This window comes from Aegilops tauschii, chromosome 7, assembly GCF_002575655.3.
Source record: "Aegilops tauschii subsp. strangulata cultivar AL8/78 chromosome 7, Aet v6.0, whole genome shotgun sequence".
In the NCBI taxonomy this organism is placed as follows: domain Eukaryota; kingdom Viridiplantae; phylum Streptophyta; class Magnoliopsida; order Poales; family Poaceae; genus Aegilops; species Aegilops tauschii.
Genome location: NC_053041.3, coordinates 276,222,603 through 276,247,134, shown reverse-complemented (window position 1 = coordinate 276,247,134; position 24,532 = coordinate 276,222,603). Strand labels below are relative to the sequence as shown.

Here is a 24,532-nt window from a genome sequence, read left to right as displayed (position 1 = left end):
CACCTGTTATGAGTTTGTTTAAGTTGTACTAAAGGAGAGCCAATTAATATGGATCGGAGGGAGTACTAAAATATTTGTTTTCTGTTTTCTTACTATTAGGTTGTTGATACAACATGTCATCTAGATTCAGTTATTCTGTAACTACGTCATTGATCACGGAAGAGGGTGCCCCGGGCGACATCATGTTCTGCCGTCGAGGAAGACCGAGGATAAGGTCGCCGACCACTGCAGCGGCGATGGCAGGTCCGGCGTCCTCATCATCCGTCTCTCTTCTCTCATCCATGATTTAGCTTGTACTGCGTTTGAGCTGACACTTATGTCTGCATCGGTTTCTGTCTGCAGCCGAGAACGCCCGTATCGTGCTTTTACAGGGGTAGCAGAAGTTCATGCTCACTGCTGGAAAAAGGAAAACGATTTATTACATTCAATTTTTTTTTAACAACGAGTAGGAGAAAATGAAAGATTTTTAGACCAGCGGGCCGTGGGCTTTGCACGCAAAGGCCAGCAGGGCTCGAACCATGAGATCCGGCGGCTGGGGCAGCGAGCCGCCCCCGGCCCCCGCATAAAGCCAGTGGCAGACCACGCTCCCTCCCCATCTCACACTCGGCGGCCACTCCCCCAAAATTTTGAATTCCGCCCTCCTCCCTCAACCCCACGCCACCGCCCCGCTCCGCTCCGCCCCGAAAGTTTCCGAATCCCCCCCACGCCGCACCGCGGAACGGGTGAGATTTCGAAATCTCCCCGGCCGCCGCCGCCGTCGCCATGTCGCGGGTGGACAAGGAGAAGTCGGTGAACGTCCAGGTCCTCCTCCGCTGCAGGTACGCCCGCCGCCCTCGCGGGCCTCCTCACCCCAGATCCGCAGCCCTAACCGCCTCCTCATGCGCTTCCTGCTCCCAGGCCGTTCAGCGACGACGAGCTCCGGAGCAACGCGCCGCAGGTGGTCACCTGCAACGACTACCAGCGGGAGGTCGCCGTCACGCAGACCATCGCCGGGAAGCAGATCGACAGGGTCTTCACGTTCGACAAGGTCTGGATGGGGTTTTCTCGCGGTGATTAAAAGCTTTGGTAGCTCGTAGGAATTTGGTGCCTAGGGTTAGTTCCAACTAGCGTGTTCGCATCTGAACGAGCTGGGGGTCGCGTTGTCCGCGAATTAAAGCAGCTGCATTGCAGTTGACACCATGCTGCGCATTTCCTGTCACTATTTTCAATAGCTCCAGCATGTTGAGTTAATCTTGGCTAACTGCTGATGCTTCTGGGAGTGGCTGGAACTTGCAATCCATTTTAGGGTTGTTTGCTCAGTGCTGTGATGTAACATAAAGCCCCCATCTTCATTTGCAGGTTTTCGGCCCAACAGCTAGGCAGAGAGACTTGTATGATCAAGCCATCATTCCCATCGTGAACGAGGTGCTGGAAGGGTTTAATTGCACCATCTTCGCTTATGGCCAGACAGGCACGGGGAAGACTTATACCATGGAAGGAGAATGCCGGAGAGCCAAGGTAAGCCTATCTTGAGTTGGTGTATTGTTGTGTATATGTCCATGTTGGGGTTACTCAGCTGTTTGGTATCTTGTGTTGAAATGCTTGCAGAGTGGACCGGAGGGACAGTTACCTTCAGACGCTGGGGTCATACCTAGGGCCGTTAAGCAGATATTTGATACATTGGAGAGGCAGAATACTGAGTACAGTGTTAAGGTCACATTTTTGGAACTGTACAATGAGGAAATAACAGATCTTCTTGCACCAGAGGAGATATCTAAGGTTGCTCTGGAAGAACGGCAGAAAAAGCCATTGCCACTCATGGAGGACGGGAAAGGTGGGGTGCTTGTGAGAGGTTTGGAGGAAGAAATAGTCACTAATTGTAGCGAAATATTCTCTCTTTTGGAAAGAGGATCTGCGAAGCGCCGCACGGCAGAGACTCTTTTGAACAAGCAATCAAGGTTTAGTTTTACTCATTTTCCTCTATTGATCTCTAGCCCTTGCATAAACTTAAAATCTTATTTCATCTGTAATATTTCAGTCGTTCACACTCGCTTTTCTCAATCACAATTCACATAAAAGAGGCAACCCCTGAAGGAGAAGAACTGATAAAATGTGGGAAGTTAAATCTGGTTGATCTGGCTGGGTCCGAGAACATCTGTCGTTCTGGAGCTAGGGAGGTACATCGTACAGTATAGTTAGCTTGTGTCTTACCGTTTCATTTAGCATAAATCTTTTGTCAGTTCTATGGTAATCTTGAGTTAGACATTCTCTTTTGATTGTAGGGCCGAGCAAGAGAGGCTGGCGAAATAAACAAAAGTTTGCTTACTTTAGGCCGTGTCATCACGGCATTGGTTGAGCACCTTGGACATGTTCCTTACAGGTGTGTATCAGTGGTCAAGGATCCTTGCATGCAGTAGCCTTTCTTACCTTACTGTGAATTCTCTTTGCCTTTCAGAGACAGTAAGCTCACAAGGTTGCTTCGTGATTCACTTGGAGGGAGAACAAAAACTTGCATTATTGCTACTGTTTCGCCTTCTGTACATTGTCTTGAGGAGACATTAAGCACATTGGATTATGCACACAGGGCAAAGAGCATAAAAAACAGGCCCGAGGTAAACTGACATTGTTTTTCCCCTCCATTTTCAATCATTGTTTCATGAGTTCCCCTAAAGATTGAAAACCATCTCATTTTTTGTGTATGCCAGTGCCATTTAGTTTCACTTTGTCATATCTGATCAATTGCTGATATTTATCTATATCACAGGTTAACCAAAAAATGATGAAATCAACGTTAATCAAGGATCTCTATGGAGAAATCGACCGACTAAAAGCAGGTATTTAGTGAACCCACACTCAACTTTTGTAGTTCAGATAGTTGCAGAATGTCCTCACAATATTGACTCCTCCCCAGAGGTCTATGCTGCACGTGAAAAGGTTGGGGTGTACATTCCAAAAGATAGATACCAGATGGAGGAGAATGAGAGGAAGGTACCAGTTCACACGATCTCTCGTATCTATTTGAATCCGAAGTAGACACATATTCCTTTTCCATTCTTGAAAACCGAAATTTCTCACAAACCTTAATCATCGAAACTAGACCCTAACCAGTAACTTTAACCAGATATTAAACATGTATCTTCACATTGTCTTTTCTTTACGGAAATGTGGTAGCTTCCTTGTATCTTTATACCAACTAACTTTTCCTTTATTTCTTTTGAAGGCCATGGCTGATCAAATTGAGCAAATGACCGCCTCTTTAGAAACAAATCAGAAGGTACAGAAACTACTCAGTTGCTGGAAAATTCCATGTCCCTGTCCATGTTTAAAAAAAAAAATCAATGTTTTGCTTTTGGTTTCAGCAAATCACTGATCTGCAAGAAAAGTACGATTCTGAGCTCCAACATTCTGCTGATTTGAGCAAAAAGCTCGAAGCCACAGAGGTAAATTATATTTCCTATTTATAATCATCTGATGATTTTTTGTACTGTAAGATTAATATCTTGTTCAACAGAAATGTCTGGACCATACAAGCAACCTGCTCTCAACGACAAAAGAGGATTTAAAACAGGCCCATTATAATCTCAAGGAGAAAGAATTCATTATATCTGAGCAGAAAAAAGCAGGTTTGGTTTTATTTCCCATTTTTCATTATTGCAAACACATCTTTTCTTAGTTCTAACTGTATTTTAATGCACCTTTGCACATCAGAAAATGCTCTAGCACATCAAGCCTGTGTTCTGAGATCAGAACTTGAAAAATCTAGCCGTGATAATGCTTCACTGCATTCGAAAATAGCTAGAGGAGATAAACTAAGTGCTGCAAATAGGTCGGTGGTGAACTCGTTCCAAGCTGATCTTGCTTCAAAGTTGGATATTCTCTCCAGTACTCTCACTGCATCCATAGATCAACAAAACAAACACCTAAAGGCTGTGGAAGTCCTATGCCAATCTTGCGTTGATTCCCATGACACGGTACACATTTACACAATAATTGTCTGGGCTCATACTCCATGTTGCATGCTATTTATTCTTGGTTTAACTTTTGAAGGCTACATTGGAGATAAAGAAGAAGATCTTAGCTTCGAAGTCGTTATATATGTCGCACATGGAAGCTTTTCAAAATATTGTGCTCCTACATAAGGCAAACACAAATTCTACATTGGAGGATGTATCATCTCTGTCTGCAGCAAGCTGTTGCAGTCTTGACCAGGCATGTTGTGACCTGCTTTTTCAGTGAACACTTTTTTGTTTGTCTCACATGCTTATCCTTTGCTTCTATTCATTCTCACGGGGATATTCTTGCTGACAGCTTCTAGCATGTGTTGAGGGAGAGGCACTGAAGATATTTACTGATATTCAGAGTTTGTTAGCCGACCATCGAAGCGAACTGGCGCACTTCACTAAGGAATTGCGTGATGTCAGTTACTTGATCCGACTGTCAACAGATTTTCATTATAATTTAGCTATGATTAGCTGAAAGTTAAACTTTGCTCCTGTTGTCAACAGAGTTTCTGCATTAGCTTGGATAGGACGAAGGATATGTCCAGCTTCATTCTTGGGCTCTTTGAAAAGTACACGGAGGAAACATCCAAGTTGCAGAACCACTCGAACCACACTCATGAAGCACAGGTCAAAAGCCTTGAAGAGTTTCAAAAGGCTTATGAGGTGATCCATTCCCCTTTTGTTCACTACTCACTGGCAAAATCATGTTGGTTTATCTAATACCATCACTTCGTGCAGGAACAATCAAAGTCCGAGGAACAGAGGCTTCTGGCGGATATCACCAGTTTGGTGTCCAAACACATTGTTCGACAAAGAGAGCTGGTGCGTCTGGACTTGCATGTACCACTTGGGCAATTTGTTTGTAAATGACCAATCAACCTACGAAAATCAGAATAAACCTGATGTTTGTTTCCTGCAGGTGGATGTTAGATTAAACTCTCTTGGCGATGCTGCTCGTGGTAACAAGACATTTCTGGATGAGCATACGTCTGCTATGGAGGGTGTCACAAAGGATGCCAAGAGAAAGTGGGAAATGTTTGCAGAGCAAGCGGAGAATGACTGCAAAGTTGGCTCCAGCTTCTCTTCAGCTAAGCATTGCCGCATGGAAACAATTATGCAGGAGTGGTATGCCTGAACAGTTGCATGAAATGTTTCAACATTCACTGATTCATTTTAATTTGATGAAATTTTGTAACTAATGATCTTTATTGGACTTGTCCAGTGCATGCACTGTCGACTCTGCTGCTCAACAATGGAAAAAATCCCATGCTGCAGTTAATGATTTGTGCACAAAACAAGTGGCTGAAGTTGAAGTACTTGTCAGGCAAGTAGATTTGTTCTCATCACTTTTGTTTTTGCTTACATGTCAAGCCTGTTTTGTTCAGTTAGATTTCGGTTTTCCCTGATTTTGCTGTATAGATAGTTCAACCCGCTTTAGCACTCTTCATGCTGGTTTTATCTAAGTTAGCTTGAGTTAAGGCAATTTGGGTGCCAATTTGACATGTCAGTGCATAAGTTTGGATCAAAAGAGCACACCTCTGAATTTCTCAAAACCATGTCTTGTGTTAATCCCATATTTTCAACATGGGGGTCTAATTAGCTCTGCTTTCTGGATATTTCAGGGGTGCAATCGAAAACAACGAGCAGCATGAAGCGGAGATTGCATCATCTCGCGCCTTGGCTGAAGAGCAAGCATCCAACAGTAGCAAAGAAATACTCCAGGATATCGACAGTAATTTCTAAGTGCTCAACATGACTGCTTATTCAATAAGAGTGTTCCCCATCTAATCTTGACTTGCTTGTGTGTCCCTTTGCCTCAGATCTACTGGAAGAGGCACGTAATTCAACATCGAGAGTTGTGTCGACGGTGGAAGCACATTCGGTAGAGATACAACATTTGCAGGAGAACCACTCTGGGCAGACTTCAGGCGTCAACACACATGCCGAGAAGGCTTTCCAAAGCAGCTACAGGGTGAGATGAAAATTCTGTGAAGAACTGTCATCTTTCCCCAATGCCCCAAGTTATCTTGACTGAACTCCCCTACCATGCTGTTTTCTTGCAGGACTATGAGCCGACTGGCGAAACTCCGATGAGGTCTGAGCCGGAAGTCCCGAGCAAAGGCACGATCGAGTCGTTGCGAGCGATGCCAATTGAGTCCCTGATGGATGAGTTCCGTGAGAACCATCCCTATGAATCGAGCAAGGAACCCAAGCCGTCGCTCATCCCTCGCTCGCCACTTGCGACACTCAACTGAGAAACAACGATATACTTTTCTGTGTGCAGTGTAATCTTATTAGGACATCAAATCGCTGCTGGCTTTGATGTCCTTGTTGTGCTATGTGTTTTGTGGGATGCGAGCTATCTTAGCCCTCACCCATTGTCTTTCACATTCCTGCTAGAATGTAGTATCAATTTGTTGTGTGATATTGTGGAGCTGCCGATTATTCTTGTTGAAATTCTATGAAGGGACATTGCATTGGAATCTGAGATTGCATTGCATTTCATTGCTTGGAATTGGGAAAGATTGCATTGCATTTCATTTCAAAGCACACACAGACGAATAAGGTTTTGAGGGAGGGTTCAGGTGGTGATACACATAGCAGCTAACTGAGGTCAGGTTAGGTAGAGCTGCATCTCGGAGCGGTTGTCCTGCTCGACGACCTCGAGGAAGACGGGGTCGACGACGATGTGGCTGTCGATGCGGACGGAGAAGCGGCGCGACCAGAGCAGCACGACGGCCTCGCCCGCGATCTCCACGACGGCGTCCAGCTCCATGTGGCGGCGCGTGGCGTCGGCGAGGATGGCGCCGGCGTGGTGGGCGAGCTCCATGGCGTCGAGCCGGGCCGGGAGGTGGAGCAGGCGGCACGATGTGGCGGGCTGCTGGCCGGCGTCGAGGCGCGCGGTGCCCAGGAGCGTGCCCCCGTAGAGGATGGAGACGTTGGAGGCGCCGTAGCGCACGGGCACCACGTTGGGGTTGGTGGCGTGGACGGTGAGGGTGAGGCCGATGTCCAGCGCCGCCGGCGGCCGGAAGTGGAAGGTGGACAGGTTCATGGAGATGAGCTCGAAGCTCGGGTCCCTCGGCCTGCAGACCAGCACGCCCGCCGCCGCCGCCGTGGTGACGGCGCCGGCGAGGGCCGAGCCCCAGCTCCACTGCCGGGGGGACGACCTTGACGGCGCGGACCCCATGGGCGAGGTCTGGATTTGGTTTCCTTCCATCTCCATGAGCCCTGCGCTGTTTTTTTACTCCCGAGCAGGAATGAATCAGGCTCTTGGCGTGCCACTTTTGTGTTAGGCTGTTGGGCCATTGGGTGTTGGTGGTCTTTTGGATGTAGTGGGCTCGCCACTGGAAACGTCCAAACGTAGGCGAAGGTTGGGAGCTGGGCTGGGACGCTAACATTTTGTCACTATTGGACCCACGAGGAACGGGTAGATCGACTTCTCTCGAGGGAATCTCAAGGTTCTAATTGTTACGTTCAAAGAAAAAAAAAGGATTGTTACGCTAGTGTTACTCAAAAAAAAAAGATTGTTAAGCTACTTTTTTGAATGTAATCGTTGTATCGAAAAAAAAGTTGAATGTAAATCGGAACTAACAAGCAGAAACATCCCGTGAAAGAAACAACAAGACTCCCATTTCTGGATTTTATTTCACTTTTCTACAGCCTCAAATTCAGTGTTTCTTAGATAGACGCTGTCTCAGCTGCAGCGAATAGAATTTACACCTTATATAATCTAGGATGCACCATTTTCCTAGTAAAGAATGTGATCAACTACATGAGAAGAGACATGGCAGGCTATGAGCTCAATATTTACTGAGAAAAGATAGTGCCAGGGATTCTCAAGCAGCATATGTTGCCCTCAGATACTCTACAATGTCGGCGCTCTCGAACATCTTTACCCCCGTGTTAGGATCCTCGATATAAGGCGCCTGTCAAGACGGTAAGATTAAATCAAACAGAGGTTATGTGGAGAAAGGTTACCAGCAGAAGCATAAATCGCGACGATGCAAACCTGGAAAAGGCCATATTTCTTGAAAAAATCCTGTCGCTTGGGGCTGCCACGCGCACAGCTGAAGCAAAAGTTTTTTGTTACTTACATTGTTGTGTCTGTCATGCTACATATATGGATAGTATCAACAAGTTGTTCTTATGGTAGAATATTCAGCTATTTAGCTGCTACGCTAGTCGCTTATACAGGAGTTCTGGCTGTTAGCATATTGTTGAATGGCAGAATATTCATTGATTTGTTCACGAATGTAATGCTATACTAATGCTACTGGTCATTTATACAACTGTTATGCACTGTTATAAATGCTCTGATGGTAGAATATTCAGCTATTTGTTTACGGATGTAATCCAAAGTTTCAAGCATTCAAATACCTGTGTAGCAAGTGTGGCAACTCCAATTCGACAAGGGTCTCACGCGCTATTTTACAGAAAGGAGATCCCTGATAATAAAGGTTGCAACAATCAGATCCTGGAAATGGTAATACACTACGACAAACAGCAAATAATAACATAATGCTGTGAATAATGACAAGTAGTGAGGGTTAGACCTCGTATGCCCATATCTCTATTGGCTGGGATGGAAGCTTTGCAGGAGTGTAGGAAGATCCCTGTAATCAATAATGGAAATGGTTCAAGCAAAACTTTCAGACGATTACATGGAATAAACAAATGTGCATGGCTTGTTGGTAATTTACCTTCCCGCTACGCCCACTCAATGCAAGCCCTGCCGTTATTGTCTACAAAATAAATAAATAAAGTTACGCAAGAGGCACGACTGCATGCTAATTAACAATAATCAATCCTGGTCTCCTCGATTATCAATTACTTAGTTACTTACTGTCAATAGACCAAGTTTTAGCATAATTGGAACACTTCCATCACCTGAAAAACAAGTGCAAGTAAAGGGTTTAGAACAAGCTTGGAAGGCTAGGGAAGGTATGCACTGTAAAAAAACAAAAAACAATGGAATACAAACCGTAAGTTTTTGCCAGGTAATTTATGATGTCATCTGATTCATACATAGCAACTCCTGTGTTTGGATCGACCTGCAACATAAGAGTGATGTTATCTCCATCATGTATCGTTCATTTCAAAGAAGGGAGCAAAATTCCCTGATTTAGTTTAGTAATGATGAACAAATCATGCCAATGTGACAAAATTCAATCTTGCCCAGGAATAAAAAGTTCAGCAACATGAGTATGGTTAATGGTAAATCTCCATCAAATCTCTAAAGTAACATTTCAAAGATATGTAGAACTGGAAACCACAACCATCAATGATGTTTCGCATACCATGTAAGGAAACTGTCTCTTTCCGCCCATCTCTAGAACCTTTGGGCGGAAGGTTGGGCTGCCTTTAGGACAAGGATAATATAAAACATCAAGGTCCAGAACGGATACCATCTCTCTGACCTGTAAGATTTACATGGTGACTATAAATACCAATGTTGAATAAATGAAGAAGGAAACTACATAACACAGATATAGTGAACCAAAGATTATTCACCTTTCGACAAAATGGACATCTGAGGTTTTAGCCACGATGCACAAACAATTGAAGGAATAAAAAGATCAGCTTGACTAGTCAGAAGAAAACATTAGCGCTTGATACAAAAACTAGGTGCAATTAGAAACATGAAGGACAACGAGTTTGAACCTCCGTGGAAAGAAATAACATACCCTTCAAACTCGTATATTTCAATAGGCTTAGCAGGTCGAGGGCACTGCCCCACCTTCGACGTTTCTTTCACCTTCCGACCTAAATAATAAACACATGTAGTTGTAGTATAACTAAAGTTCTAGACTGGTACTGGACAGGTACACACAATGGTTGTTTACGTCAAATAATGGTATTAATTACGCCTTATTCTTTCACTCTTAATATTTCCATGCAGCTGTTGTATCTAACCAAACAGTGGGAACTAGAGAAGGAGTTCACCTTGGCCAGATACACACATAGTTGCCATGTTTCCGGTACGGTGGGAACGAGGAACGGGAACGGGGGACGAGAGTCGGAGGCTGGAAAAAATAGGGTGCAACGGGGGTATACATCTCTAGAACGATTTTTCTAAAGCGGAAACACGATTCAATCAATTCCGGTACGATGAATCCGGTACGGTACCATGGAACGAGGAACGTGAATCTTTACTAGTTGGGACTGGCTGGGCTGGGAGCAACTGGCTGGGCTGGGAGCAACTGGCTGCATCGTTGATCCATGAAGACTAAAATAAATCATCTCCTTCCCAATGGAAAATTTATTAGCAGCCTTGGAGTAATTGAAGAGCAGAACGAGGAGTTATTTAGGGGAGTGGAAAAGAACGGGGCAGAGAGTAAAACGAGGAGTACGTGATTGATATGGCTGACCTTTTGCTTACTCGAACGATTCAAGAACCAAGACTGTCGAGTCGCCGAACCTGAATCGATGATCCGGCTGCGGAAACGCCGAATCCGCATCGAATCTTACCGAATCGACCCTCGTTCCCGAATTTGATTCTGGGTCGATGAATCCGGACCGAGGGACGGCCCACCCTTCCCCGTTTCCGGCTACTTTGGATACACACAATGGTTGCTTACATCAAATAATTATATTTTGCTAAGTACGCTTCATTGTTCCACTCTTGATATTCACGTGCTGCGGTTGTATTGTACCGAATAAAACTGTGGGAATCAGAGGAATTCACCTTGGAAATCCAAAGCATATTGATCTGGTGATATCTCGTTAGCGTCAACAAGTGTCACTCCATATCTGCACATTGCAGGCACATACAAATCAAATAAAACCCACCTGAAATTGCTAGGCATATGCACAAAGCAATGGAATTCACACATCCGGATGGCGAAAGTAAAAGCATGTTTTGTTGGACGACTAAAGTAACAAAACACTGTGAGCTAGTCAATGAATTTGAAGCAGCTCAGCTGAAACATAGTACATAATTGGCTAGGACATAAACATTTCCCAATTCCATTCAAATTGGAGAGAAACGTTAAATTCAAAATTCAAATTCAATTGAGGTGTTCAATTAATTTGGTCTGCTTGGCTAACTAGATTGGCACGGTATATTCCAATTTCGACGGGGATTGAAGGGGCTGAATTACCCGAGGACGAAGACCCCGGTGCCGAGGCGGAAGGGCAAGGCGAGGGCGGCGCCGGCGATGTTGTTTGACTGGCCGGGCTTGACCTCGAACCGCTTGGGAACCGGGGGCGTGAACCCGGCGGGCGGAGCCGGCGTGGTGGAGGTGGTGGCGGTGGTGTCGTCAGGCTGCGCGGCGACCCTGTGAGTGAACGATCCTGCCCGATTCCCCCGGATGGTAGCGCGAGCGGCGGTGGTAGGGGCGGCGCGGGAGGAGAGGAGAGACGGGAGGCGGAGCGCCGTGGCCATGGATCACCCGCTGCGGGAGTGGGAGTGAGAAGCTGGAAGTGGGAGTGGACGAGTGGAGTGGGGTTGTCCGCACGGAGAAGAGGAAAATATCAGAAAATTTCAGTTCGTTCGTCCGTTTATTATTACGTGGCGAGACCGATAGTGAGGGTAGCAACAGGGATGATACCTGCGCAACGAAGGAGCGGAGGGACTTGTGCACGCAAGGGCGAGGGAACGCCGTCAAGGTTTGAAAATCTGTTTGTGTACATAATAATGTTTTCGTCTCGTATAAAATTTGGTATCTGTGTGTAATGCAACTGTAAATCGAAGCCGTATACCTGTCCTTGTGGAGTCGCGTAACTGTTCGTGTGGAGTAGTCTATAATATACGATAAGTGAATAAAACGTAGACAAGTAACAACACAAGAAAAACTATTCATTCAGATCCTTTATTTTGATTTTCTTCTTGCTCGCTCTCGTCCTACAAGAAACACCATCTTAAAGCAAGATTTGTTATTCTTGGGGTATGTAAAAAATTTGCAGGTTATCAACAACACCAGTGGACTTCTATCTGAAGGTTTTGCTAAAAAATGTTTGTTGTCTTGTACTCCCTTCGTCTCATAATGTAAGACTTTTTTGACACTACACTAGTATAAAAAAATGTCCTATATTATGGGACGGAGGGAGTACATTTCTTGTCCATAGTTGTTTGTTCTTATACAACAATTTGAAGTGTATATATTTTTTTTACGGAAAAACTTTCAATCTATTCATCTCCAATCATGGCAGTACAACGAACTTCAGAAATAAAAATTACATCCAGATCCGTAGACCACCTAGGGGCGACTACAAGCACCGAAGCGAGCCGAAGGCGCGCCGCCGTCATCGCCCCTCCATCGCCGAAGCCGGTCACAACTTATTGTAGTAGACAGTCGGGAAGTCGTCGTGCTAAGGCCTCATAGGACCAGCACCCCAGAACAGCAACCGCCGCCGATGAAAAATAACGTAAATCGGAAGGATCCAAACCGAAGACACATGAATGTAGACGAACAACGACGAGATCCGAGCAAATCCACCAAAGATAGATCTGCCGGAGACACACCTCCACACGCCCACCAACGATGCTAGATGCACCGCCGGAACGGGGGCTAGGCAAGGAGACCTTTATTCCATCTTTAGGGAGCCGCCGCTGTCTCGCCTTCCTGAGCAGGACACAAACCCTAGCAAGATTGAGAAAAATGACTAAAATCGGAGCCCTCCCGTCGGCCCTTACTAATCAAACTTCATCGTTGATGTTATTCTTGGGGTATGTATGATTCAACTCGCTTGTTTAGTTTATAGTTACTTTCTTTCGAGTAGGGCATTTTGGAGACCGAGCTCCGTGGAGCCTTTTATTTTGAAAAATTCAAAATTCAAAAAATTCAGTTTTAAAAAATTCTGAAAAATGCACATGTATGCAAGGATGCAAAGTGTATGTGTGAAATTTTTCAGATGAAATACATTGAATTGCGAGCTGCAAAAAAAGAAAGAAAATCATGGACTTACATATGCTAAAAAGCCCCGGATTTGTCTTTTTTGTGTAGCTCACATTTTAATGTATTTTGATGTGAAAATTTACACACATGTACATTATGTATCTACGTATGTGTGTATTTATTTTCAGAATTTTTTGAAACTGAAATGTTTGAATTTTGAATTTTTCAAATAAAAGCCTCCATGGAGCTCGGTCACCGTTTGGCATTTTCGCTTTCTGTTGGATATATTAATTCGGTGTGCTACTGTTGGAAATATGCCCTAGAGGCAATAATAAAGTAGTTATTATTGTATTTCCTTGTTCATGATAATTGTCTATTGTTCATGATATAATTGTATTAACCGGAAACCGTAATACATGTGTGAATGCATAGACCACAGCATGTCTCTAGTGAGCCTCTAATTGACTAGCTCGTTGATCAATAGATGGTTGTGGTTTCCTGACCATGGACATTGGATGTCGTTGATAACGGGATCACATCATTAGGAGAATGATGTGATGGACAAGACCCAATCCTAAGCATAGCACAAGATCGCGTAGTTCATTTGCTAGAGCTTTTCTAATGTCAAGTATCATTTTCTTAGACCATGAGATTGTGCAACTCCCGGATACCGTAGGAATGCTTTGGGTGTATCAAACGTCACAACGTAACTGGGTGGCTATAAAGGTGCACTACAGGTATCTCCGAAAGTGTCTGTTGGGTTGGCACGAATCGAGACTGGGATTTGTCACTCCGTATGGCGGAGAGGTATCTCTGGGCCCACTCGGTATTGCATCGTCATAATGAGCTCAATGTGACTAAGGAGTTAGCCACGGGATCATGCGTTACGGAACGAGTAAAGAGACTTGCCGGTAACAAGATTGAACAAGGTATGGAGATACCGACGATCGAATCTCGGGCAAGTAACATACCGATGGACAAAGGGAATTGTATATGGGATTGATTGAATCCCTGACATCGTGGTTCATCCGATGAGATCATCGTGGAACATGTGGGAGCCAATATGGGTATCGATATCCCGCTATTAGTTATTGGCCGGAGAGGCATCTTGGTCATGTCTGCATGGTTCCCGAACCCGTAGGGTCTACACACTTAAGGTTCAGTGACACTAGAGTTGTAATGGGAATTGTATGTGGTTACCGAAAGTTGTTCGGAGTCTCGTATGAGATCCCGGACGTCATGAGGAGTTCTGAAATGGTTCGGAGGTAAAGATTTATATATGGGAAGTCCTATTTTGGCCACCGGAAAATGTTTCGAGATTTTTCGGTATTGCACCGGGAAGGTTCTGGAAGGTTCCAGAGTGGGGCCCACCTGCATGGGGGACCCACATGAACGTGGGTAGTGGGGGCAAGGCCCCACACCCCTAGTCAAGGTGCACCAAGATCCCCCTTAAAGGAATAAGATCATATCCCGAAGGGATAAGATCAAGATCCCTAAAAAGGGGATAACAATCGGTGGGGAAGGGAAAGGATGGGATTTCTTTCCTCCCACCTTTGCCAACGCCCCAATGGATTTGGAGGGCAAGAAACCAGCCCCTCCACCCCTATATATAGTGGGGAGGTGCATGGGAGCTGTACCCCTTGCCCCTGGCGCAACCCTCCCCCTCCAACTCCTCCTCCTCCTCCGTTGAGCGTAGCGAAGCTCTGCCGGAGAACCACGAGCTCCACCACCATGTCGTCGTGCTGCCGGAGTTCTCCCTCAACTTCTCCTCTCCCCTTGCTGGATCAAGAAGGAGGAGACATCCCCGGGATGTACGTGTGTTGAACGCGGAGGCGCCGTCCGTTCGACGCTTGGATCGGATCATCCGCGATTTGAATCGCCGCGAGTACGACTCCATCAACCACATTCTTGTAATGCTTCCGCATAGCGATCTTCAAGGGTATGAAGATTCACTCCCTCTCTATCGTTGCTAGCATCTCCTAGATTGATCTTGGTGAAACGTAGGATTTTTTTGAATGATTACTACATTCCCCAACAATGCCATCAGAGTTAGGTCTATGCGTAGATTCTATGCACAAGTAGAACACAAAGTAGTTGTGGGCGATGATTTGGTCAATTTGCTTACCGTTACTAGTCTTATCTTGATTCGGCGGCATTGTGGGATGAAGCGGCCTGGACCGGCCTTACACGTACGCTTACGTGAGACAGGTTCCACCGACTGACATGCACTTGATGCATAAGGTGGCTAGCGGGTGTCTGTCTCTCCCACTTTAGTCGGATTGGATTCGATGAAGAGGGTCCTTATGAAGGGTAAATAGCAATTGGCATATCACCGTTGTGGCTTTTGCGTAGGTAAGAAACGTTCTTGCTAGAAACCCATAGCAGCCACGTAAAACATGCAACAACAATTAGACGACGCCTAACTTTTTTTTGTAGGGTATGCTATGTGATGTGATATGGCCAAAAGGATGTGATGAATTATATATGTGATGTATGGGATTGATCATGTTCTTGTAATAGGAATCACGACTTGCACGTCGATGAGTATGACAATCGGCAGGAGCTATAGGAGTTGTCTTAATTTATTGTATGACCTGCGAGTCAATATAAACGCCATGTAATTACTTTACTTTTTGCTAACCGTTAGCGATAGTAGTAGAAGTAATAGTTGGCGAGACAACTTCATGAAGACACGATGATGGAGATCATGGTGTCATGCCGGTGACGATGGTGATCATGCCACGCCTCGAAGATGGAGATCAAAGGCGCAAGATGATATTGGCCATATCATGTCACTTTATGATTTGCATGTGATGTTTATCCTGTTTACATCTTATTTGCTTAGAACGACGGTAGCATAAATAAGATGATCCCTCACTAAAATTTCAAGAGATGTGTTCCCCCTAAGGGTGCACTGTTGCGAAGGTTCGTTGCTTCGAAGCACCACGTGATGATCGGGTGTGATAGATTCTAACATTCGAATACAACGGGTGTAAGCCAGATTTACACATGCGAAACACTTAGGTTGACTTGACGAGCCTAACATGTACAGACATGGCCTCGGAACACGAGAGACCGAAAGGCCGAACATGAGTCATATAGTAGATGCGATCAACATGGAGATGTTCGCCGTTGATGACTAGTCCGTCTCACGTGATGATCGGACACGGCCTAGTCGATTCGGATCATGTATCACTTAGATGACTAGAGGGATGTCTATCTGAGTGGGAGTTCATTAAATAATTTGATTAGATGAACTTAATCATCATGAACTTAGTCTAACATTGTCTTTACAATCTATCCTGTAGATCCAATAGCCCACGCTAATGTTGCCCTCAACTTCAACGCGTTCCTAGAGAAAACCAAGCTGAAAGATGATGGTAACAACTATACGGATTGGGTCCATAACTTGAGGATCATCCTCATAGCTGCCAAGAAAGCATATGTCCTTGAAGCACCGCTAGGTGACGCACCCATTTTCCCAGCAACTCAAGACGTTATGAACGCCTGGCAGTCGCGTAGTGATGATTACTCCCTGGTTCAGTGCGGCATGCTTTACAGCTTAGAACCGGGGCTCCAAAAGCGTTTTGAGCAACACAGAGCATATGAGATGTTCCAAGAGCTGAAAATGGTTTTCCAAGCTCATGCCCGGGTCGAGAGATATGAAGTCTCCGACAAGTTCTACAGTTGTAAGATGGAGGAAAATAGTTCTGTCAGCGAGCATATACTCAAAATGTCTGGGTTGCACAACCGCTTGTCTCAGCTGGGAGTTAATCTTCCAGATGACTCGGTCATTGACAGAATCCTCCAGTCGCTTCCACCTAGCTACAAGAGCTTTGTGATGAACTACAATATGCAAGGGATGGAGAAGTCCATTCCTGAGTTATATTCAATGCTGAAATCAGCGGAGGTGGAAATCAAAAAGGAACATCAAGTATTGATGGTGAATAAGACCACTAGTTTCAAGAAAGGCAAGGGTAAGAAGAACTTCAAGAAGGACGGCAAGGGAGTTGCCGCGCCCGGTAAGTCAGTTTCCGGGAAGAAGAAGCCAAAGAATGGACCCAAGCCTGAGACCGAGTGCTTTTATTGTAAGGGAAATGGTCACTGGAAGCGGAACTGCTCCAAGTATTTAGCGGATAAGAAGGCCGGCAACGCCAAAGTCATATATGATATACATGTTATTGATGTGTACCTTACCAGCGCTCGTAGTAGCTCCTGGGTATTTGATACCGGTGCGGTTGCTCACATTTGTAACTCAAAACAGGAGCTGCGGAATAAGCAGAGACTGGCGAAGGACGAGGTGACGATGCGCGTCGGGAATGGTTCCAAGGTTGATGTGATCGCCGTCGGCACGCTACCTCTACATTTACCTTCGGGATTAATTTTGAACCTTAACAATTATTATTTAGTGCCAGCTTTGAGCATGAACATTGTATCTGGATCTCGTTTAATGCGAGATGGCTACTCATTTAAATCCGAGAATAATGGTTGTTCTATTTATATGAGAGATATGTTTTATGGTCATGCCTCGCTGGTCAATGGTTTATTTTTGTTGAACCTTGAACGTGATGTTACACATATTCATAGTGTGAATGCCAGAAGATGTAAGGTTGATAATGATAGTCCCAGATACTTGTGGCACTGCCACCTTGGTCACATTGGTGTCAAACGCATGAAGAAACTCCATGAAGATGGACTTTTGGAGTCTCTTGATTATGAATCATTTGACACGTGCGAACCATGCTTCATGGGCAAAATGACCAAGACTCCGTTCTCTGGAACAATGGAGCAAGCAACCAACTTATTGGAAATAATACATACTGATGTATGCGGTCCAATGAGTGTTGAGGCTCGCGGTGGCTATCATTATGTTCTCACCCTCACTGATGACTTAAGCAGATATGGGTATGTCTACTTAATGAAACACAAATCTGAGACCTTTGAAAAGTTCAAGGAATTTCAGAGCGAGGTAGAGAATCAACGTGATAGGAAAATAAAGTTCTTACAATCAGATCATGGAGGAGAATACTTGAGTCACGAGTTTGGCACGCACTTAAGGAAATGTGGAATTGTTTCACAACTCACGCCGCCTGGAATACCTCAGCGTAATGGTGTGTCTGAACGTCGTAATCGCACTCTATTGGATATGGTGCGATCTATGATGTGTCTTACCGGTCCACCGCTATCATTTTGGGGTTATGCTTTAGAGACAGCCGCATCACTTTAAATAGGGCGCCGTCTAAATCCGTTGAGACGACACCGTATGAATTATGGTTTGAGAAGAAACCTAAGCTGTCGTTTCTGAAAGTTTGGGGATGCGATGCTTATGTCAAGAAACTTCAACCTGAAAAGCTCGAACCTAAATTGGAAAAATGCGTCTTCATAGGATACCCTAAGGAAACTATTGGGTATACCTTCTACCTTAGATCTGAAGGCAAGATCTTTGTTGCCAAGAATGGATCCTTTCTAGAGAAAGAGTTTCTCTCGAAAGAAGTAAGTGGGAGGAAAGTAGAACTTGACGAGGTACCCCCTCTTGAACCGGAGAGTAGCGCAGCTCAGGATGATGTTTCTGTGGTGCCTGCACCGACTAGAGAGGAAGTTAATGATGATGATCATGAAACTTCGGGTCAAGTTGCTACTGAACTTCGTAGGTCCACGAGGACACGTTCCACACCAGAGTGGTACGACAACCCTGTCCTGGAAATCATGTTGTTAGACAACGGTGAACCTTCGAACTATGAAGAAGCAATGGCGGGCCCGGATTCCAACAAATGGCTTGAAGCCATGAAATCCGAGATAGGATCCATGTATGAAAACAAAGTATGGACTTTGATGGACTTGCCCGATGATCGGCAAGCTAGAGAGAATAAGTGGATCTTTAAGAAGAAGACTGACACGGATGGTAATGTGACCATCTATAAGGCTTGGCTTGTCGCTAAGGGTTATCGACAAGTTCAAGGGGTTGACTACGATGAGACCTTCTCACCCGTAGCGAAGATGAAGTCCGTCCAAATCATGTTACAATTGCCGCATTCTATGAATATGAGATCTGGCAAATGGATGTCAAAACAACATTCCTTAATGGTTTCCTTAAGGAAGAATTGTATATGATGCAGCCGGAAGGTTTTGTCGATCCTAAGAATGCTGACAAAGTATGCAAGCTCCAACACTCCATCTATGGGCTGGTGCAAGCATCTCGGAGTTGGAACATTCGCTTTGATGAAATGATCAAAGCATTTGGGTTTATACAGACTTATGGAGAAGCCTGTATTTACAAGAAAGTGAGTGGGAGCTCTGTAGCATTTCTCATATTATATGTGGATGACATACTATTGATGGGAAATGATATAGAACTTTTGGAAATCATAAAGGCCTACTTGAATAAGTGTTTTTCAATGAAGGACCTTGGAGAAGCTGCTTACATATTAGGCATCAAGATCTATAGAGATAGATCGAGACGCCTCATTGGTCTTTCACAAAGCACATACCTTGACAAGATATTGAAGAAGTTCAATATGGATCAATCCAAGAAGGGGTTCTTGCCTGTATTGCAAGGTGTGAGATTGAGCACAGCTCAACGCCCGACCACGACAAAAGAAAGAGAAAAGATGAGTGTCATCCCCTATGCCTTGGCCATATGCTCTATTATGTATGCCATGCTGTGTACCAGACTGGTAATTAATGTCAACATATCTCTTGTTGGACTAATACTTTTATCTAGTATATTTCAGATAAGTTCAATAGTGGAGTGGCGTGGACAAGAGGATGAGGAACCCCTTCTAGATGCTAAGGACAAAGGATTGGCTCAAGCTCTAAATCTCAAGACTCTACATTTTAATTTTAGTAATCCAAGATCACATTGAGTCCATAGGAAAAGCCAATATATTAAAAGGGGATGAGGTGTTGCTTAATGGCTTGCTTGCTCAAAGTGCTTAGTGCTATGCTCCAAAGCCCTCAACCACTTTCTCATATCCACACATGTCCCAAACCAAAAGTCAAACTCAGCCCCACCGATTTGTTCTATCCGGCGCCACCGAGTTCATTTGACATAGCCACTGCCAGAAACCCTAGTCACTTTGGTCTCACCGATGGGATCCCGGTCTCACCGAGATGGGCTTGCAAACTCTCTGTTGCCTGTTGCAATATTTCGGTTCCACCGAGATAGGCAATCGGTCCCACCGAGTTTGCTTGACCAACTCTCTGTTTAGCTTATTACCAAAATCGGTCCCACTGAGTTTGTGTAATCGGTCAAACCGAGATGAGGTTTTACCCTAACCCTAGCACATCGGTCCCACCAAGTTGATCATATCGGTCCCACCGAAAAGCCTAACGTTCACATTTTGAACTAAATCGGTCTAACCGAGTTTTCTGATTCGGTCCCACCGAGTTTGGTGAATTGTGTGTAACGGTTAGATTTTGTGTGGAGGCTATATATACCCCTCCACCCACTCTTCATTCGCGGATAGATCCATCAGAACATGCCTACACTTCCAGCATACATTTTCTGAGAGAGAACCACCTACTCATGTGTTGAGACCAAGATATTCCATTCCAACCACAAGAATCTTGATCTCTAGCCTTCCCCAAGTTGCTTTCCACTCAAATCATCTTTCCACCAAATCCAAATCTGTGAGAGAGATTTGAGTGTTGGGGAGACTATCATTTGAAGCACAATAGCAAGGAGTTCATCATCAACACACCATCTATTACCTTTTGGAGAGTGGTGTCTCCTAGATTGGTTAGGCGTCACTTGGGAGCCTCTGTCAAGATTGTGGAGTTGAACCAAGGAGTTTGTACGGGCAAGGAGATCGCCTACTTCATGAAGATCTACCCTAGTGAGGTAAGTCCTTCGTGGGCGATGGCCATGGTGGGATAGACAAGGTTGCTTCTTCGTGGACCCTTCGTGGGTGGAGCCCTCCGTGGACTCGCGCAACCGTTACCCTTCGTGGGTTGAAGTCTCCATCAATGTGGATGTACGATAGCACCACCTATCGAAACCACGCCAAAAATCTCGGTGTCTCTAATTGCGTTTGCACACTCCAATCCTATCCCTTTACATTCTCGCAAATTGCATGCTTTACTTTCCGTTGCTCATATACTCTTGTCATGCTTGCCTGATATGTATTGTGAATGTTTAAACTTGTGCTAAAACTCCAACTTAACTTGAAGAAAATAAAAACTGCAACTTTTCTTTGCTAAGAGTCTATTCACCCTCTCTAGACACCTCTTCGCGATCCTTTCACAGACCTGATGTGAACCTTGCCATAAGTTTGATAGGGAGGTACCAAAGTGATCCCGGAGTGGAACACTGGACAGCGGTCAAGAATATCCTGAAGTACCTGAAAAGGACTAAGGATATGTTTCTCGTTTATGGAGGTGACGAAGAGCTCGTCGTAAAGGGTTACGTCGATGCTAGCTTCGACACAAATCTAAATGACTCCAAGTCACAAACCGGATATGTGTATATTTTGAATGGTGGGGCAGTCAGCTGGTGCAGTTGCAAGCAGAGCGTCATGGCGGGATCTACATGTGAAGAGGAGTACATAGCTGCTTCGGAAGCGGCTCAGGAAGGAGTCTGGATGAAGGAGTTTATCACCGACCTAGGAGTGATTCCCAATGCATCGGGCCCGATGACTCTCTTCTGTGACAACACTGGAGCTATTGCCATTGCCAAGGATCCCAGGTTTCACAAGAAGACCAAGCACATCAAGTGCCACTTCAACTCCATTCATGAATATATTCAAGATGGAGACATAGATATTTGTAAAGTACATACGGATCTGAATGTCGCAGATCCGTTGACTAAACCTCTTTCACGAGCAAAACATGATCATCACCAGAACTCTATGGGTGTTCGATTCATCACAATGTAACTAGATTATTAACTCTAGTGCAAGTGGGAGACCGTTGGAAATTTTCCCTAGAGGCAATAATAAAATAGTTATTATTATATTTCCTTGTTCATGATAATTGTCTATTGTTCATGCTATAATTGTATTAACCGGAAACCGTAATACATGTGTGAATGCATAGACCACAGCATGTCCCTAGTGAGCCTCTAGTTGACTAGCTCGTTGATCAATAGATGGTTGTGGTTTCCTGACCATGGACATTGGATGTCGTTGATAACGGGATCACATCATTAGGAGAATGATGTGATGGACAAGACCCAATCCTAAGCATAGCACAAGATCGCGTAGTTCGTTTGCTAGAGCTTTTCTAATGTCAAGTATCATTTCCTTAGACCATGAGATTGTGCAACTCCCGGATACTGTAGGAATTCTTTGGGTGTATCAAACGTCACAACGTAACTGGGTGGCTATAAAGGTGCACTACAGGTATCTCCGAAAGTGTCTGTTGGGTTGGCACGAATCGAGACTGGGATTTGTCATTCCGTATGACGGAGAGGTATCTTTGGACCCACTGGGTAATGCATCATCATAATGATCTCAATGTGACTAAGGAGTTAGCCACACGATCATGCGTTATGGAACGGGTAAAGAGACTTGCCGGTAACGAGATTGAACAAGGTATAGGGATACCGATGATCGAATCTCGGGCAAGTAACATACCGATGGACAAAGGGAATTGTATACAGAATTGATTGAATCCCCGACATCGTGGTTCATCCGATGAGATCGTCGTGGAACATGCGGGAGCCAATATGGGTATCCAGATCCCGCTATTGGTTATTGCCGGAGAGGCATCTCGGTCATGTCTGCATGGTTCCTGAACCCGTAGGGTCTACACACTTAAAGTTCGGTGACGCTAGAGTTGTAATGGGAATTGTATGTGGTTACCGAAAGTTGTCCCGAGTCTCGCATGAGATCCCGGACGTCACGAGGAGTTCCGGAATGGTCCGGAGGTAAAGATTTATGTCCTATTTTGGCCACCGGAAAATGTTCAGGATTTTTTGGTATTGTACCGGGAAGGTTCTAGAAGGTTCTGGAGTGGGGCCCACTTGCATGGGGGACCCACATGAACGTGGGTAGTGGGGGCAAGGACCCACACCCCTATTCAAGGTGCACCAAGATCCCCCCTTAGAAGGAATAAGATCATATCCCGAAGGGATAAAATCAAGATCCCTAAAAGGGGGGGATAACAATCGGTGGGGAAGGGAAAGGATGGGATTTCTTTCTTCCCACCTTTTCCAATGCCCCAATGGACTTGGAGGGCAAGAAACCAGCCCCCTCCACCCCTATATATAGTGGGGAGGTGCATGGGAGCTACACCCCTTGCCCCTGGCGCAGCCCTCCCCCTCCAACTCCTCCTCCTCCTCCGTTGAGCGTAGCGAAGCTCTACCAGAGAACCATGAGCTCCACCACCACGCCGTCATGCTGCCGGAGTTCTCCCTCAACTTCTCCTCTCCCCTTGCTGGATCAAGAAGGAGGAGATATCCCCGGGCTGTACGTGTGTTGAACGCGGAGGCGCCGTCCGTTCGGCACTTGGATCGGATCTTCCGTGATTTGAATCGCCACGAGTACGACTCCATCAACCGCGTTCTTGTAACGCTTCCGCTTAGCGATCTTCAAGGGTATGAAGATGCACTCCCTCTCTATCGTTGCTAGCATCTCCTAGATTGATCTTGGTGACACGTAGGATTTTTTTTGAATTATTACTACGTTCCCCAACAGCTGCTAGGCTTGTTGTCATGTATCAAAATTCTTTTACGTTAATAAGTTATAGAGGATGAAACATAATATTTGGAGTCTTAACTTTCTGTTATTCTTGATGAAACTTAATTTGTTCAAATTTTAGTTAGTTTATTGGTTTGACTTCATGATTACTAAGATTACTGTGTTCTCGTTTGTTTAGTTTGTAGTATATATCAATTCGACATATTATTTCTCTGTGTTATTATTACAATCTTGAAACTTACAATAGCAATACAACTGTTAGGCCTACGGTTATGTATGTACAAAACAAATTTGTATTAAGTTACAGATAGTGAAACTTAATATTTGAGTCTTAAGTTGCTAGGTCATCTCAATGAAACTTAATATTTGAGTCTTAAGTTGCTAGTTCGTCTCAATGAAACTTAATATATTGAAACTTTTAGTTAATTTATTCGTTTTCCTCCATGAAGATAATATTCCAATGGTCCCCGCGTGCAATTATTCCAATTGAAATGAAATTGATTGGCCTGATTCACGCATGTAAGCATTGTTATATCCAGGTAACAGTAAATTTACTTATGTCACATGATACATATAAAGATTCACGTGATACATATAAAGATTTATTTATTAAGTGTATGTATTGATCAATTTAATATTTGTTCTAACAAACTAAGAGTAATCTCACTATTAATGACATGTTTCGAGTTATGTTTAACAAGACTTAATACATAAATATATGTTTTCTGGTTACTTTTTGTTAGGTTGTTCACACAAAATGTCATCTGGCAACATTAATGTTGGAAAAAATCAAAGTTTTTGTTCCAGATATTGAAGATTGGGAGTGTATTTTAAAATCTACATTTGACGTTGATCACGTACGGGTTGTTTTGGATGCATTTTTATACTACAAAAAATGATGTTTACGGAGATCAACTTCGAGGGATTGTTGAAGTTGCCTAAATTGATAGATATTGACCTTAAATACACTAATTATCTTATCAATGTGACCAACATAGGGAACCTTGTTTGAATTTGTTAGAAGATAGGCAAGTCAATTTTTATTCCAATGATTTGCAAAAAGTATTAGCATCTATTT

The 24,532-nt window shown here is 44.4% G+C and overlaps 3 protein-coding genes across 3 annotated transcripts; 1 reads left to right on the top strand and 2 right to left on the bottom strand.

Moving 5' to 3' along the window:
- The first annotated feature begins 577 nt into the window (after nt 1–577).
- LOC109733740 (kinesin-like protein KIN-5C) lies at nt 578–6,463 on the top strand. Its single transcript, XM_020292958.4, has 22 exons — nt 578–818; nt 898–1,027; nt 1,339–1,497; nt 1,588–1,937; nt 2,018–2,156; nt 2,262–2,359; nt 2,435–2,591; nt 2,744–2,813; nt 2,891–2,967; nt 3,200–3,253; nt 3,339–3,419; nt 3,491–3,602; nt 3,688–3,950; nt 4,027–4,188; nt 4,288–4,395; nt 4,485–4,643; nt 4,719–4,802; nt 4,900–5,105; nt 5,203–5,304; nt 5,603–5,712; nt 5,801–5,952; nt 6,044–6,463. The coding sequence occupies exons 1-22, from the start codon at nt 763–765 to the stop codon at nt 6,233–6,235; spliced, it is 3,021 nt and encodes a 1,006-aa protein (XP_020148547.1). The 5' UTR covers nt 578–762; the 3' UTR covers nt 6,236–6,463.
- A 32-nt stretch (nt 6,464–6,495) lies between these two features.
- On the bottom strand, nt 6,496–7,295 carry LOC109733741 (uncharacterized). The gene has a single exon (XM_020292959.4). The coding sequence runs from the start codon at nt 7,201–7,203 to the stop codon at nt 6,595–6,597; it is 609 nt and encodes a 202-aa protein (XP_020148548.1). The 5' UTR covers nt 7,204–7,295; the 3' UTR covers nt 6,496–6,594.
- A 293-nt stretch (nt 7,296–7,588) lies between these two features.
- On the bottom strand, nt 7,589–11,450 carry LOC109733742 (uncharacterized). Its single transcript, XM_020292960.4, has 12 exons — nt 11,081–11,450; nt 10,666–10,730; nt 9,665–9,743; nt 9,492–9,510; nt 9,278–9,397; nt 8,962–9,031; nt 8,824–8,867; nt 8,681–8,722; nt 8,534–8,593; nt 8,358–8,425; nt 7,990–8,047; nt 7,589–7,906 (listed from the first exon to the last, which is right to left on the bottom strand). Exons 1-12 carry the CDS (start codon nt 11,362–11,364, stop codon nt 7,817–7,819), a joined length of 999 nt encoding a protein of 332 aa, XP_020148549.1. The 5' UTR covers nt 11,365–11,450; the 3' UTR covers nt 7,589–7,816.
- Between the last annotated feature and the right edge of the window lie 13,082 nt (nt 11,451–24,532).